The 16,029-nt window shown below is 43.8% G+C and overlaps 1 protein-coding gene and 1 long non-coding RNA gene across 2 annotated transcripts in view; one reads left to right on the forward strand and one right to left on the reverse strand.

The window, feature by feature from the left end:
- Positions 1–16,029, forward strand: part of ern1 (endoplasmic reticulum to nucleus signaling 1) — an 88,206-nt gene that overhangs the window by 67,998 nt on the left and 4,179 nt on the right. The window contains exons 17-21 of the mRNA XM_078529043.1: positions 1,142–1,341; positions 5,926–6,073; positions 12,170–12,297; positions 13,360–13,483; positions 14,835–14,902. Of these exons, the coding sequence (XP_078385169.1) occupies positions 1,142–1,341; positions 5,926–6,073; positions 12,170–12,297; positions 13,360–13,483; positions 14,835–14,902 (668 nt within the window). The remainder of the gene's footprint in view (positions 1–1,141; positions 1,342–5,925; positions 6,074–12,169; positions 12,298–13,359; positions 13,484–14,834; positions 14,903–16,029) is intronic.
- The window catches only part of LOC144667600 (uncharacterized), a 58,841-nt gene that overhangs the window by 33,969 nt on the left and 8,843 nt on the right, over positions 1–16,029 (reverse strand). Inside the window, exon 2 of the long non-coding RNA XR_013573333.1 lies at positions 7,733–7,802. This is a non-coding gene — a long non-coding RNA (uncharacterized LOC144667600). The remainder of the gene's footprint in view (positions 1–7,732; positions 7,803–16,029) is intronic.

Below are 16,029 nucleotides of genomic sequence, written 5' to 3' on the forward strand. Positions count from 1 at the left end.
ATCTCTATTCAGTCAACCCTGTCTTCTCTTTATTCAAAGAAAAGAGCTCCAACTAGTTCAGTCTTTCCAGATAGCTAGAACTGTCTCAGTCCTGATATCATCCTTGTAAAGCTTTTTGAACCCCTGTGCTTTTTATATCCCTTTTGTAATGTAGAGATAAAACTTAGCGCCATATTCCAAGTGTGGTTTGACCGATGATTATTTTCTTCCAAAGATGCCAATGTTTGCTCCTATAATAGAATTTGGTGACTCTTTCTTGGGTACAGCTCTAGGTCACATGGAAGATGTTTGAAATCTGGTCATGGTCAGCAACAGGAACCTTGTCTGTATCTGGGCTTTCTCCATTCCTACCCACCCAATCTGAAATGAGCTGACTCAGCAGAGACCAGGGATCAAACTTGGGGAAGTTCAGGTGTGAAAGATTCAGACCGTACACTGCATTAACCCAATCATTCACTGCAGGAGCAGAACTTGGGTCTTTCAGTAATGGGAATGTTGAAGTGTTGATTCAGCACTGTTGCCTAACTGTCCCACAAGTTAACAGTTAACGATACGAAGTCAAGTATTAAAGATGTTAATTATAAGTGGATGCAGCAGTCCAGTAATTATGACTGGATGAGCAACCCAAGCAAAAGTCAAGAGTTCACATGGTGCTGTGGCAAGCAATGAAACTATATTCAACAGCTAGTATTCTGTGGGACAAAGACCAGTTGGACAACTGTAGTTTGATGTGACTGACTTCATAGAGCAGCAAAGAGTCAACCATGGGAACTCTCATATAGGCCAAGCCAGACCAGGCAAAGGCAACAGCTTCCTTTCCCTAAATGATATCGATGAACCAATTGGGTTTTCACAGCAATCTGACAGCTTCATGGTTGCTTTTACTGATGCTAATTTTTATTTTCAATTTCTAGATTTTTAACTTGAATTAAATTCTCAAACTGCCATGGTGGGATTTGTAAAGTTCTCTGGATTGTTTGCCTTATAACATAACCACTACATTACTGTATCCTTCCACAACTTGACTCTACAATGTCCTTCTGAAGGGTTAGTGCAGCTGCAGTGTTTCACTGCACCTTCTAATCCTCATTATTTAGCTTTAGGTTGTCATTTGTTTCTAAAGTGCCTGAACTCTCATTAGTTCACAGAGACTTGAAACCACACAACATATTAATCTCAATGCCCAATGCCCATGGGAGAGTGAAAGCCATGATCTCTGACTTTGGTCTCTGCAAGAAACTGGCAGTGGGCAGACACAGCTTCAGTCGCAGGTCTGGGGTGCCTGGCACAGAAGGTTGGATTGCACCAGAGGTGCTGAATGAGGATTGCAAGGCAAATCCGGTGAGTTAACGATTGGGGTTGGTACTGTGCCAACAGTTAGTAACCAATTTAAGATAGGTGTCTGATAACTTCCAGTTCCAACAGTCTGGGGAGGAAAGAATTTCACCAATTTGGAGCATAGAACAAGAGTTGTCCAAATTTGGTGTCTCCTGTGGAAAAACTACAAGTTGAGAAACAGAATGTCATCAACTCCAGGACATTTCAATTCTTGTGTTGTGCATGAAGTGGAAGTTTTTTTACACCCCTGGTCAGTGAGATGTGATGGCTATATCTCCAATCATGTGGTTGTCATTGGATATCTTTACAAGTGGAGACCACAAGGTTGGTTCAGATGGGGACAGGGCATTGAACCTGTTTGACCTTGTTCTTCCAGAATACCAGCTCTGCTGTTTCTCTCTAAGAATTGAGCTACTTTTTTTCCCCAGAGAGTCCAGACCATCCAGTTGTTGTGTTCCAATGCTGGCGGGATATTGATCATGAATACTGATCTGTGGCTAATTGATCCTTGATGGTACAGCCAGTTAGTCAGACTGTCTGTCTCTGTCCCTAACTGGAAATAGAATTTGACTCCTGGGCCTTGAATATCGCGAGTCTCGGAAGGCAATACGATGGAAGTCTGGTGTGTCTGAGAAAATTCAGGGTGGTTTGTTTAAACATTGCAGATTCCACCTCAGCTCCTACATTGTGAATACATTTACAACTTTAGGCAGACTCTAGCCTTCCCTCCCTCAGCAGCTGTACTGCAGGCTGAAGTGATTTGCAGTGCCCAGGACCCACTCGCAAAACTGTGTTTTTGATCGTACAGTGCAGCTTGGCTGCTTTCTACACTGGTCAGAGACTGGATAATCACAAGCCATTACAAGACAATTTCTGATTAAAGGATTGGTGATGTGCTAAACCATGTGAGTGCTTTAAGTCTGCTGATCCAGCAGAGCAGTTTGATTCGGAGAGGTGATGAGGGAAATGGAAGTGCTGCATAGATGCAGTGCCATGTAGCTTTCTGAGGGTGGTGCTGTTGAGACGATGCAGAGGGAGCTTACTCTGCAGCTATCCTGTGCAACCCCACCCTCTGGATCTGGGAGTGCTCAGTGCTCACGCTTGGCAGCAGGTGCAAGAGTGTTCCACTCACTCCAGTGACATTGTCCATCCTCTGAACTCCAGTCACTAACAGAAATTAGCTTAAAAATGCGCAGCAAACCTGCCAGTGCCTGGGGAAAAAAAGGTTACTGTTAGAATTTATACAAAGGGTTAGTACCCAAAATTAACCCTTTTTTCCATTCTTCAGGTACTGACTTGCTGTGTATTTTCAGCATTTTCTGTTTTTATTTCAGATTTTCAGCATTTGCAGTTTTTAAAATCTTTTTAAAAGAAGTATTTCAACTCAATGACTATCTGTTTTCCACCAATATTGCGTACAACCCAGTGTGTGGTCGAATCTGTGTGAAACCCTGGTGCAAGTTATGGTATTAACTAGGAAACTGTTTGCAGCTTGGAAGAAAATTAACCTTATCCTTTTCTAAAAACAAAAAACTACTGCGGATGCTGAAAATCCAAAACAAAAACAGAATTACCTGGAAAAACTCAGCAGGTCTGGCAGCATCGGCGGAGAAGAAAAGAGTTGACGTTTCGAGTCCTCATGACCCTTCAGCAGAACTGAGTAAAGTTAGGAGAGGGGTGAAATATAAGCTGGTTTAAGGTGAGGGGTGGAGTGGGGGGAGAGAAGTTGATTGGGGGCGGGGGGGTGGTGGGGGGGGGGTAGTAGGGACAAGCAAACAGTGATAGGAGCAGATAATCAAAAGATGTCACAGACAAAGGGACAAAGACGTGTTAAAGGTGGTGATATTATCTAAGAGAATGTGCTAATTAAGAATGGATGGCAGGACACTCAGGGTACAGCTCTGGTGGGGGTGGGGTGGAAAGACTGACAGGGCATTACAGTTATAGATTTAAAAATAATGGAAATAGGTGGGAAAAGAAAAATCTATATAAATTATTGGAAAAAACAAAAGGGAGGGGGAAGAAACGGAAAGGGGGTGGGGATGGAGGAGGGAGTTCAAGATCTAAAGTTGTTGAATTCAATATTCAGTCCAGAAGGCTGTAAAGTGCCTAGTCGGAAGATGAGGTGCTGTTCCTCCAGTTTGTGTTGGGATTCACTGGAACAATGCAGCAAGCCAAGGACAGACGTGGGCAAGAGAGCAGGGTGGAGTGTTAAAATGGCAAGCGACAGAGAGGTTTGGGTCTTGCGGACAAACCGCAGGTGTTCTGCAAAGCGGTCGCCCAGTTTACGTTTGGTCTCTCCAATGTAGAGGAGACTGCATTGGGAGCAATGAATGTGGTAGACTAAGTTAGGGGAAATGCAAGTGAAATGCTGCTTCACTTGAAAGGAGTGTTTGGGCCCTTGGACGGTGAGGAGAGAGGAAATGAAGGGGCAGGTGTTGCATCTTCTGCGTGTGCATGGGGAGGTGCCATAGGTGGGGGTTGAGGAGTAAGGGGTGATGGAGGAGTGGACCAGGGTGTCCCGGAGGGAACGATCCCTACGGAATGCCGCCAGGGGGGTGAAGGGAAGATGTGTTTGGTGGTGGCATCATGCTGGAGTTGGCGGAAATGGCGGAGGATGATCCTTTGAATGCGGAGGCTGGTGGGGTGATAAGTGAGGACAAGGATGTCCCACCAGGATGGTCTGAGGGCCCTTAGCTTCTTCCTTGAACAGAGGCACGAATAATCCCCATCCACCACTACTCTCCTCCGTCTGGCTGAACTTGTTCTCACACGGAACAATTTCTCCTTTAACTCCTCTCACTTCCTCCAAATTAAAGGCGTGGCTATGGGTACCCGCATGGGCCCCAGCTATGCCTGTCTCTTTATGGGGTATGTGGAACATTCCTTGTTCCAGTCCTACTCCGGCCCCCTCCCACAACTCTTTCTCCGGTACATCGATGATTACTTCGGTGCGGCTTCATGCTCTCGTCGGGACCTGGAAAAATTTATTAATTTTGCTTCCAATCTCCACCCCTCCATCATTTTCACATGGTCCATCTCTGACACTTCCCTTCCTTGACCTCTCTGTCTTAATTTCTGGTGATAGGCTGTCCACCAATATCCATTACAAGCCTACCGACTCCCACAGCTACCTCGACTACAGCTCCTCACACCCCGCTTCTTGTAAGGACTCCATCCCATTCTCTCAGTTCCTTCGCCTCCGTCGCATCTGTTCTGATGATGCTACCTTCAAAAACAGTTCCTCTGACATGTCCTCCTTCTTCCTTAACCGAGGTTTTCCACCCACGGTCGTTGACAGGGCCCTCAACCATGTCCGGCTCATCTCCCGCGCATCCGCCCTCACGCCTTCTCCTCCCTCCCAGAAACATGATAGGGTCCCTCTTGTCCTCACTTATCACCCCACCAGCCTCCGCATTCAAAGGATCATCCTCCGCCATTTCCGCCAACTCCAGCATGATGCCACCACCAAACACATCTTCCCTTCATCCCCCTGGCGGCATTCCGTAGGGATCGTTCCCTCCGGGACACCCTGGTCCACTCCTCCATCACCACCTACTCCTCAACCCCCACCTATGGCACCTCCCCATGCCCACGCAGAAGATGCAACACCTGCCCCATCACTTCCTCTCTCCTCACCGTCCAAGGGCCCAAACACTCCTTTCAAGTGAAGCAGCATTTCACTTGCATTTCCCCTAACTTAGTCTACTGCATTCGTTGCTCCCAATGCAGTCTCCTCTACATTGGAGAGACCAAACGTAAACTGGGCGACCGCTTTGCAGAACATCTTCGGTCTGTCTGCAAGAATGACCCAAACCTCTCTGTCGCTTGCCATTTTAACACTCTACCCTGCTCTCTTGCCCGCTTGTCTGTCCTTGGCTTGCTGCATTGTTCCAGTGAAGCCCAACGCAAACTGGAGGAACATCACCTCATCTTCCGACTAGGCACTTTACAGCCTTCCGGGCTGAATATTGAATTCAACTACTTTAGATCTTAAACTCCCCCCATCCCCACCCCGTTTCCTCCCCCTCCATTTTGTTTTTTCCAATAATTTATATAGATTTTTCTTTTCTCACCTATTTCCATTATTTTTAAATCTATACCTGTAATGCCCTGTCAGTCTTTCCACCCCACCCCCACTAGAGTGTCCTGCCATCCATTTTCAATTAGCACATTCTCTTAGATAATATCACCACCTTTAACACGTCTTTGTCCCTTTGTCTGTGACATCTTTTGATTATCTGCTCCTATCACTGCTTGCTTGTCCCTACTACCCCCCCCGCCCAGCCAACTTCTCTCCCACCACCCCACCTTAAACCAGCTTATATTTCACCCCTCTCCTAACTTTACTCAGTTTGCTGAAGAGTCATGAGGACTCGAAACGTCAACTCTTTTCTTCTCCGCCGATGCTGCCAGACCTGCTGAGTTTTTCCAGGTAATTCTGTTTTTGTTTTGGCTTATCCTTTTCTGTTCAACTTCAGTGATTCTAAATTCTCCAAACGTGATATTACAGACCTGTTTTCCTCTAGAGAGGAACTGAATCTGCTTCCTTATCCAGAATACAAATGAATGTTTGTTTGTCCCCAGACATGTGCGGTGGATATTTTCTCTGCTGGCTGTTTGTTCTATTATGTGATCTCAGAAGGCAGCCACCCATTTGGAAAGGCCTTACAGCGACAAGCCAATATTTTACTGGGCGTCTGTAACCTTCAACATTTAAAGTCTGACGTACATGGTAAGTGCTACTGAATGCCAGGAGTCAAAATAATTTCTATTTCGAGGGCTGTTCTTGGGATTTTCACGAGGGCTTTTTTTGGTTTTCAAGGGCTCTTTTTTGATTCTCACTAACCCCCTTTAATAGGTAATGCAGTCAACTTTCGGTATTTATGTTCACATATTGGACCCGCACAGAAGCAGAATTAGAAGAATTCATCAATTTCCTCGATAATCATCATCCCTCCATTAAACTTAAATCCACAACAACACCAGGGAAGTATTAATTTCCCAGACAGCTCATTATTTAACTTGGCACAAGGCACCAGGCATGTATCAGCAAGAGAAGGTTTTTTTTTAAAAAAATAACTGACCCATACTTGTCACACATCACCCTAAACACACCTCCTGTGGACTGGTGCGGTCACAGCTAATACCTTTTCATTGCACAAAACTGGAAGGTTTTGACCAGGCAGTTACTACCTTTTTTTTTGTACTGCATCTCTGATCTAAATCTCAGATTTAAATTTAACACGTGATTTAGTATCAATTGCAGTTTGTAGAAGAGAGAAGAACTTCTCCTCTTGCCCCTTTTGCAGCTCCCCCCCCCCCTCCTTGCCCCTTTTGCAGCTCTTCCCCCCCCCCCACCATGTCCTTTGCAGCCCACTTCCTGCCTGGCTCAGCAGCCTCTCTCATAACCACTGCTCTGGCCCTCGGGGCCCCAGCCTGAGCACCACCTTGCCTCTGCTCCCTACTCTGTTTCTCTTCTCTCACTGGAGAGAAACAACCTATGATTGAGGAGCAGCTCCTAACAAATTGAGTCACTTCCACTTATGGGGGTGACTTTTCTCTGGTTGCCCACGTGACTGAATTTTCCAGCGAATTTCGGAGGGGCTTTTGGGGGTGAACTTGCCTCTGCCTCTGTGAATTTTCAATGTTGCTGAGTGCATTAGTGATCTGATGAAGCTACTTAGGTGAGAAGCATTTGTTTGGAAGATCCAAAGCTTTGATTTGCTTTGTGTAAAATCAACTTGAATAATTTAAACTGGAAGCCTTGCCATCATGGTTTTAAAAATTAATCAATGATTAGTGATGTACTACATTGTAGCTTCATTGCACCACTCCATGAGGTTATTGAATGCTTTGTGCATGTGATTTTACAAATCTCTAAGCAGAGATCATGCACTTCCCTCTTGGGGCGAGAGGGCAAATCAGACAACAGACATCATGAGCCAAGATATTAGATATGGGCTAATGTCAAACTGAGAAAGCAGCTGATCATCTCAACTTAATTTTTGATGCTCCCTCGCATCTAGTCTCGCTGCCCACCTGGTGTACTGAATCTTGTGTCTATCTACAGCAAAAGGGACCAGCTAGTTTTATCTTTCATTTAATTTTGAAAGACTCTTCACTGTGCTTTCTGCCTGTTATTATCATTATCTATTGCACCCTTTCTTGGAAGGGCTGCCCTCGTTGTGAAAAAATATTTAGCACTCCTTTCTCTATTGTAGGCATATTCAATTACTGTAAAAGTGATATCAAAATTTAATTGCTCTGATAGTTTGTGACAGAACAATCGATGCACATAATGAGCAGGTTCAACTCCATCTCTGATCCATTCAAGTTAATACATGATTGCCACTTAACCTGTATTCCAATACAGTAAATTATTGGTACTGACTTGTGTGTTTTAATCACCCCTAACTTTTCCAAATTTGTTTAAATCAGCAATATTGACAGAAGAAGTTGATCTGTAAAGTGAAATAGAAGGGAGAGATGAAGAATGGAGCCAGCATCATAACCAGAACTATAAATATATGGTGGTCACTAATAAATCCGATAGGAAATTCAGGAGAAACTTTTCTACCCAGAGAGTGGTGAGAATGTGGAACTCTTTACACTGAGTAGTTGAGGTGAATAGTATATACGTCTTTAAGAGGAAGCTAAACAAACATATGAAGGAAGAAGGAATAGAAGGACATGTTGGTGGGGTTAGGTGAAGAGGAGCGAGAGGAAGCTCGTGTGGAACATAAGCACCATGAGCTGCTATTTCTGCTTGAGTCCAGCTGTTCCTCCTGGAACTTTTGAAACTGCTGATGTTACAATTGTTGCTGCCGCTCTACAGTCTAAAACAAAAGCATTTTTCTTTTGGTAACTTTTGGTTTTAAAAAGGATAGATCATACATGACAAACCTGATGGAATTTTTTGAAGAGGTAACTGAAGTAGTGAACATTCGAATTTGTAGGGATGTTATTTATATTGACTTCCAAAAGACATTTGATAAAGCCCCTTGTAAGACACAGTCAATTCATGTTTATTGAATTGAAGGCAAATTATTGCCATGGTTTAGAAATTGGCTGAATGTTAGGAGGTAGAGAGTGGGGATAATTGACAGGTACTGTTAATTGGCAAGTGGTGTCCCATAAGGATCTGTGTTGGGGACCTAGCTATTCACCCTATTTATTAACAACTAAGAGGGTGGATTGGAAGGCCATGTATCCGTTTTTGCCAATAGCACAAAGATAGGTGGCAGTGTAGCTAGGAGCATAAATTTACAAAGTGATATTAATAGATTGTGAGTGGGAAAAACTATGTCAAATGGATTTCAGTGTAGGCAAATGTGAGGCCATCCAAAACAAAAACAGAATTGCCTGGAAAAACTCAGCAGGTCTGGCAGCATTGGCGGAGAAGAACAAAGTTGACGTTTCGAGTCCTCATGACCCTTCAACAGAACTAAGTAAAAATAGGAGAGGGGTGAAATATAAGCTGGTTTAAGGTGGGGGGGTGGGGGGAGAGAAGTGGGGGGGTTGGTGGTTGTAGGGACAAGCGATCAGTGATAGGAGCAGATAATCAAAAGATGTTACAGACAAAAGAACAAAGAGGTGTTGAAGGTGGTGATATTATCTAAAAGAATGTGCTAATTAAGAATGGATAGCAGGACAAGCAAGGTAGCTCTAGTGGGGGTGGGGTGAAATAAGACTAAAAGGGCATAAAAGGTATAGATTTAAAAATAATGGAAATAAGTGGGAAAAGAAAAATCTATATAAATTATTGGAAAAAACAAAAGGGAGGGGGAAGAAACGGAAAGGGGGTGGGGATGGAGGAGGGAGTTCAAGATCTAAAGTTGTTGAATTCAATATTCAGTCCGGAAGGCTGTAAAGTGCCTAGTTGGAAGATGAGGTGCTGTTCCTCCAGTTTACGTTGGGCTTCACTGGAACAATGCAGCAAGCCAAGGACAGACATGTGGGCAAGAGAGCAGGGTGGAGTGTTAAAATGGCAAGCGACAGGAAGGTCTGGGTCATTCTTGCGGACAGACCGAAGGTGTTCTGCAAAGCAGTCGCCCAGTTTGCGTTTGGTCTCTCCAATGTAGAGGAGACTGCATTGGGAGCAACGAATGCAGTAGACTAAGTTAGGGGAAATGCAAGTGAAATGCTGCTTCACTTGAAAGGAGTGTTTGGGCCCTTGGACGGTGCGGAGAGAGGAAGTGAAGGGGCAGGTGTTGCATCTTTTGCGTATGCATGGGGAGGTGCCGTAGGTGGGGGTTGAGGAGTAGGGGGTGATGGAGGAGTGGACCAGGGTGTCCCGGAGGGAACGATCCCTACGGAATGCCACCGGGGTGGTGAAGGGAAGATGTGTTTGGTGGTGGCATCATGCTGGAGTTGGCGGAAATGGCGGAGGATGATCCTTTGAATGTGGAGGCTGGTGGGGTGATAAGTGAGGACAAGGGGGACCCTATCATGTTTCTGGGAGGGAGGAGAAGGCGTGAGGGCGGATGCGTGGGAGATGGGCTGGACACGGTTGAGGGCCCTGTCAACGACCGTGGGTGGAAAACCACGGTTAAGGAAGAAGGAGGACATGTCAGAGGAACTGTTTTTGAAGGTAGCATCATCAGAACAGATGCGACGGAGGTGAAGGAACTGAGAGAATGGGATGGAGTCCTTACAGGAAGCGGGGTGTGAGGAGCTGTAGTCGAGGTAGCTGTGGGAGTCGGTAGGCTTGTAATGGATATTGGTGGACAGCCTATCACCAGAAGTTGAGACAGAGAGGTCAAGGAAGGGAAGTGTCAGAGATGGACCAAGTGAAAATGATGGAGGGGTGGCCCTGTGAGGCCATCCACTTTGGATCTAAGAAGAAGAAAACAGTACTTTCTGAATGGCAAGAATCTAGAAACAGTGAAGGTCCAATGAGACCTGGAGGAATTGGAGTGTTTTTTAAAGTGCATAAGGAGGCCATTCGGCCCATCGAGTCTGCACTGGCTCTCTGAAAGAGCATTCCACCTAGTCCCACTCCCTTGCCTTATTCCCGTAACCTTGCACATTCTCTCTTCTTGGGTAACAATCCAACTCCCATTTGAATACCTCAATCGAACTTGCCTCCACAACCCTTTCAGGAAGTTTTTTCCAGACTCCAAAAACCCTCTGGGTGAAAAATTTTGTCCTCTCATCACATTTAATTATTTTGCCATTTATTTTGAATCTGTGCCCTCTTCTCTTGATGTTCTCTTGAGTGGGAACAGTTTCTCACTATTTACCCTGTCCATACCCCTCAGGATCTTGAATACCTCAATTTTTAAAATGTCATGAGCAGGTACAGAAAATAATCACAAAGGCCGTTGGAATGCTGGCTTCGTATCTAGAGGATTAGAATACAAGTCATGCTTCAGCTATACAGAGCTCTGGTTAGGCTGCGCTTGGGGCACTCTGAGCAGTTCTGGGTATCCCACCAAAGGAAGGTGTTTATTGACCCTGGATGTAGATTGAGCAGAATGATATCAGGACTCCAAGGGTTAAATTATGAGAAGAAATTACACAAACTAGGGTTTGTATTCCATAGAATTTAGAATGATAAAGGGTGATTTAATCTAGGGTTACAAGATATTAAGGGGAGCAGATAGGGCAGATAGAAACTGTTTCTCCTGGTTGAGGGCATAGACTAAAATTAGAGTCAGACCCTTCAGGAGTGTAATTAGGAAACATTTCTACACACAAAGGATGGTAAAAGTTTGGATCTCATCTGCAAACAACAATTGATGCTTGATCAGTTGTTAATTTTAAATGGGAGACTGATAGATTTTTGTTAATCAAAGGTAGTAAGGCATATGGGAAAAGGTAGTTATATGGGAGATAAGCCACAAACTCATCGAATGGTGCAGAACAGATCCGAGGGGCTGAATGGCCAACTCCTGTTCCTGTGCAGGAGCTGCATTTTGCAGAGTTTTTAAACTGGTGGTGCCATTCAACCTAACTGACTTGTTCCTGTTCTGTACGTTCTTTGTAAAATGGACCTTGTAATGCTTTTCTCCAAATCATTACCATTGCCCCTTTGCAGGCTGGTTGACATTGTCCCAGATTACCTTGACTGTACAGAGTGGGCATTTTACCCTCCCTCAGCACTGTACGATTCTCTCATTCATCCCTCTCTACAGATATATAGAACATGTTTTAAACCCTTCTAGTTTAATGTTGACAGATTGACCGGCTTTGGGTCCTGAATCCTTCCCGTTACCTTTTGAACAGGAGTTTCTCATGTTCCATTCTTATCTAATTGTAGCCACTTGCATTGGCTTCTCTTCCTGCTGTCGCACCGTTACCTCTATTGTCCCCCATGGATGTATCCTCTGATCCCTTCTATTTCATTTCTTTATGTTGCCCCTTGGTGACGTCATCCAATGGCACAGTGTTAGTTTTCACGCTGACAGTGCCCAGCTCTACCTCACCACCACCTTTCTCAACTCCTGCACTGTTGCTAAATTATCAGACTGTTTATCTGACATCCAGTGGTGGATCAGCAGAAATTCCCTTCAATTAAATGTTGGGAAGACTGAAATCATTGTTTTGGTCCTCACTCCAAACTTCTTTTCCTAGCTGGTCATCTGACCTAATATCTCTTCATGTGTCTCAGTGTCAGGCTTGCTTTTATAAAGCACCTGTGAAGTGTCTTGGGCCTTTTATTACATTGAAGGTGTTATATAAATATAAGTTGTTGTTGCCCAATGCCTGTTAGAGAGGTTATTGCTTCCATCTCCAAACAGCCACCCCTTCCTCCAGCAATGCAGCTCCAGATGAATTTGATTGGTTCTTGATGGATTTATCAGTCTTTCTGTATTTCTCTTTCTAGAGGATATTATTGCTCATGACTTAATTCAGGAGATGATAGACATGGACCCACAGAAACGCCCGTCTGCAAAATGTGTGCTGAAAAATCCTTTCTTTTGGAGTCTTGAGAAACAGCTTCAGTTTTTCCAGGTTTGCTTATTTTTCATCCAATGAACATGCATTTCCTTCCCTTATTGTCTTCAAGAGCTGCTGCTAATCATTTTCTTTGCTACATGTTTTATACTGTGGATTCAGATAAAAAGGGTCCTTTACAGGGGAATTAATGTTATGAAATCGACACCTTCCTTAGAGTGCTTTTTCCTTCCCCCCCCAATTTTTTGTCCCCTGCCAGCCTCTTTGAGAGATGGGTAGGTTTTTTGGCAGTTCATCCTTTGCTGGGTGATCTTCTCACCATCTCTGTGTTCAAATCATACTTTTTAAAATTTCCAGTGTTCTGCTTGTAAGGTCTTAACAATACATTTTAAAACAGGAATAAATTACTTCCAAAGTCAAGCTGCACTATTCTGTTTGAAGCCCTAGTGGAAATACTGACTCTAAACCTCCAATCCACCATCTGCAGCTTGCTGGATAGGGATAAACCTTTGTTTTGAAGGGATTTCCCATTGGCTTTTGTGAGTATCAATCCAAAGGCTGTTCAGTAGGATTGTGACTTGTCATTCTGTAGACTGAACTGTTTAAATTTTCTCTTTCCCCCTTTAGTTTTCTCTCCCTCTCTTGAAGGCAGTAACTCGGGTTGTGCTCCTGTGCTTTATCCAAATGGCAGTTCACTAGTGGACATTGTTTATTGATGTGTTGTTCTACCAAAAGGGCCATAAAACTATGTCTAAACATGTTCTTACCCAGAATGGGGCCATCCTTTAGTGAGTGGGAACTTCGGCCAGTTTTTTATTTTCACCTGCCTCCCTGATATGGTGATACTGGAGGATGATTGGTCTCAATATCTCCAGCTGAGATCAGTTAACTGAGCACCGACAGGGAACCTTTTCTGTATGGCTTAGTACCAACTCAAATGGTGATTGTAGCCACCAAACTGAGAAAAAGGAGGTTTTTTTTATCTTTTAAATAGTGAGTGTAAAGGCAGAAAATGTATATCATTGAAATCTGTAAACCTGAAATGTTCCATTGCTGTTACAGCAGATATGCAACATGACTTAGAATTCATGTCTTGTAATTTTGGGTTAATCATTGCAGGATGTCAGTGATCGAATAGAGAAGGAGCCTCTGGATGGGCCAATAGTAAGAGAACTGGAGAGAGGTGGACGAAGTGTCGTTCTAGGTGACTGGAAAGAACACATCACTGTACCTCTGCAGACAGGTGGGCTGATCATGTAGATTCTTCTGTAACTGGTAGATTGAAGTTGTGCTGATTCATCCTCCCGAGTATTGTACTCACTGCTGACCCTGTGTTAGTGAGATCGGAAGTAGCTGTGTAAAATTATTTTCTTGTTATTGCCATTGTTAATTTTTGCTATCCTGTAAGTTTTTATTTTAAGATTACAGAAGAAAATGGGTAATGTAAAGTTACTGTTTTACCTGGACCATGTTCAGGAAAAGGAGAATCGTTTTTTAAAAAGTATTATTTGTCAGCTTTTGGTCATTTATCCTGTATCTCTTCACCTGAGGTCAAATTTCACTTCTCACTTGCTCAGCAGCAGTTACCAGTTTCTTGGAATTCTGCTCATGCTCCTGCGGACATCCACAGATGTCTTCCTCTGATTTTCTGCTTCCTCCTCCTCAAATGGAAGCTGTCACAACCCTTGTCTTGTTCATCTCTGATTGGAAATGGGTGGTGGGCACGCAGGGGCCGAGAAGGTGGTTGCAGCCTCTCCATTGTGTGATTGCTGCTTGACGGTACAACTCTTGAAGCTTGTATAGTTTTAATGAGGTCAGTCGTTTGAACAAAGAGCTTCTCCTGCTTTGTGCCCCCTCTAGTCCTGTGATACAGGTTTTTGTAACCTGTTCTTTCCCCATTGTCATGCAAACCTTTCTTGATGAAGTTTTTGTTCGATGCCCTTTTGAAGGTTACTACTGAATCTACTTCCACCAACCTTTCAGGCAGTGCATTCCAGATCATAACTTGCTATGTGAAAAAAAAAATCCAAGCCCCAATTTCCTTAAATCTGGCCCTTTGGTTATTGGCTCTCCCAGTGGAAACAGTTTCTATTTATAAGGGGTTTTGATAAAATAAATAATCCTGCACACTCTTCTGTCAAATCTACCCTTAGATTTCTCCGCTGTAAGGAAAACAATCCCAGCTTCAGTAACTTCACATCATTAAAAGCCCTCATCCTTGGTGCCATTCTAATAAATCTCTGCACCTTCTCCAAGACCTGAACAGCTTTCTTAAAGTGTGGTGCACAGAATCGGACTCAATACTCCATTTGAGGCCTCATCAGTGATTTATAAAGAAAGGCCATTCTCTCTGGGGAATGAGTCATGTCCCTGATGTCTTGGAATGTAGCTGTTGTGTATGTGAACCTGCATCTGATCACCCTGATCGTGGTCTCTACATCTTTCATTGAAAACCTGACAGCATGAGCTCAACTCCCAGCCTCCATTGGCTGTTTGATCTCTGTTCCCTTCACTGCATGAGGTTCACAAGCCTTTGATCAGGATGCTGAGTACAACTGCCTGTGTTTCATCTCAAAATAACTTTTCTTTTATAGATCTTAGAAAATTCCGATCATACAAAGGGAGCTCAGTGCGAGATCTGCTACGTGCAATGAGGAATAAGGTAATTGCACCAGTTCTTCAAGCATCACTAATCTAGAATAAAATGGCTAATAACAGCATGAAATGTTGTGCATCTGAATTATTTGGGTTCTGTCTCTGTTAGGTCACATGTTAAAACCTGTTACAGTATTAGCAGTAGATGGTACTCCTTCTGCCTGGTCACTGTTAAGGGGTATGTAACAGTTATGTAACCTGCCAACTCTACAAAACACCAGTGACTTTGGGCAAGTGGAGAAAGGCAGTGAGGTCCTTGAGAGAGGAAACATCATCTAAAAGCAAATGAACTAATCCATGAACTAGCAAATGACATCTGCCAACTATGAGCTATGATATAGATGTAGTTTCTTACAAGTCAACAACTTGCATTTGTATCGTGCCTTTAATGCAGTAAAAACATCAGTGTTTCACAGGAGTGTTAACAAGCAGCGTTCGACATTGGTATGCTGCATCGCCCAGACTCTTGAAGACCAAACACCAGATGCCTGAGGCAGGGGTAGTGATAGACAATGTTACAGACGTGGCAGAGAGTGGTCTTGGTGATGGAAAGGATAAAAGTTAATGAAAGAGCAACCATGAACAGTCTGAAGCACAATGCCAAAATTCAAGCTGCTGTTTTATAAAGAGTGTGGAGGGAGGTCACAGGAACTCCAAGGCTAGTCCACCTATCTCTGTTGCAAGCTGCAGGTGTGCAGTACTGCAAACTGGCTTTTGTTGGTGCTATTGAGTTAACAAAAGCACATCCCTAAACGCAACTAGTGGGCATCCATGGTATTAAAACCCTGGTTGATGAACTAAGAATCTCATTTAATACAGTATGTCAATATTATTTTGGGGTGATGTAAATGCGTGGAGATGATCAGTTTTTCTAGAAATCTTTGTCTCCCTTTGGAGTGAAATACAAAGTGTTTTTCCATTTTTTTATCTAACATGTTTATCATGATGTGACAAAAGATTGCTGGGTTGCAGCTAAGTGACTAATATTCCCAACACTAAATTCCGACCTTAAATTTAACTGTGTGGGAAGAGGCTGAACAGACAGCAGCACATCTACAAAGGGTGGAATGGAAGATGACTTAAGTTGGTCATTCTGGTTTCAGCTTGTTCACCACCTGGTGGCAGCCTAGTTGC

This window comes from Cetorhinus maximus, chromosome 24, assembly GCF_964194155.1.
Source record: "Cetorhinus maximus chromosome 24, sCetMax3.hap1.1, whole genome shotgun sequence".
Classification (NCBI taxonomy): domain Eukaryota; kingdom Metazoa; phylum Chordata; class Chondrichthyes; order Lamniformes; family Cetorhinidae; genus Cetorhinus; species Cetorhinus maximus.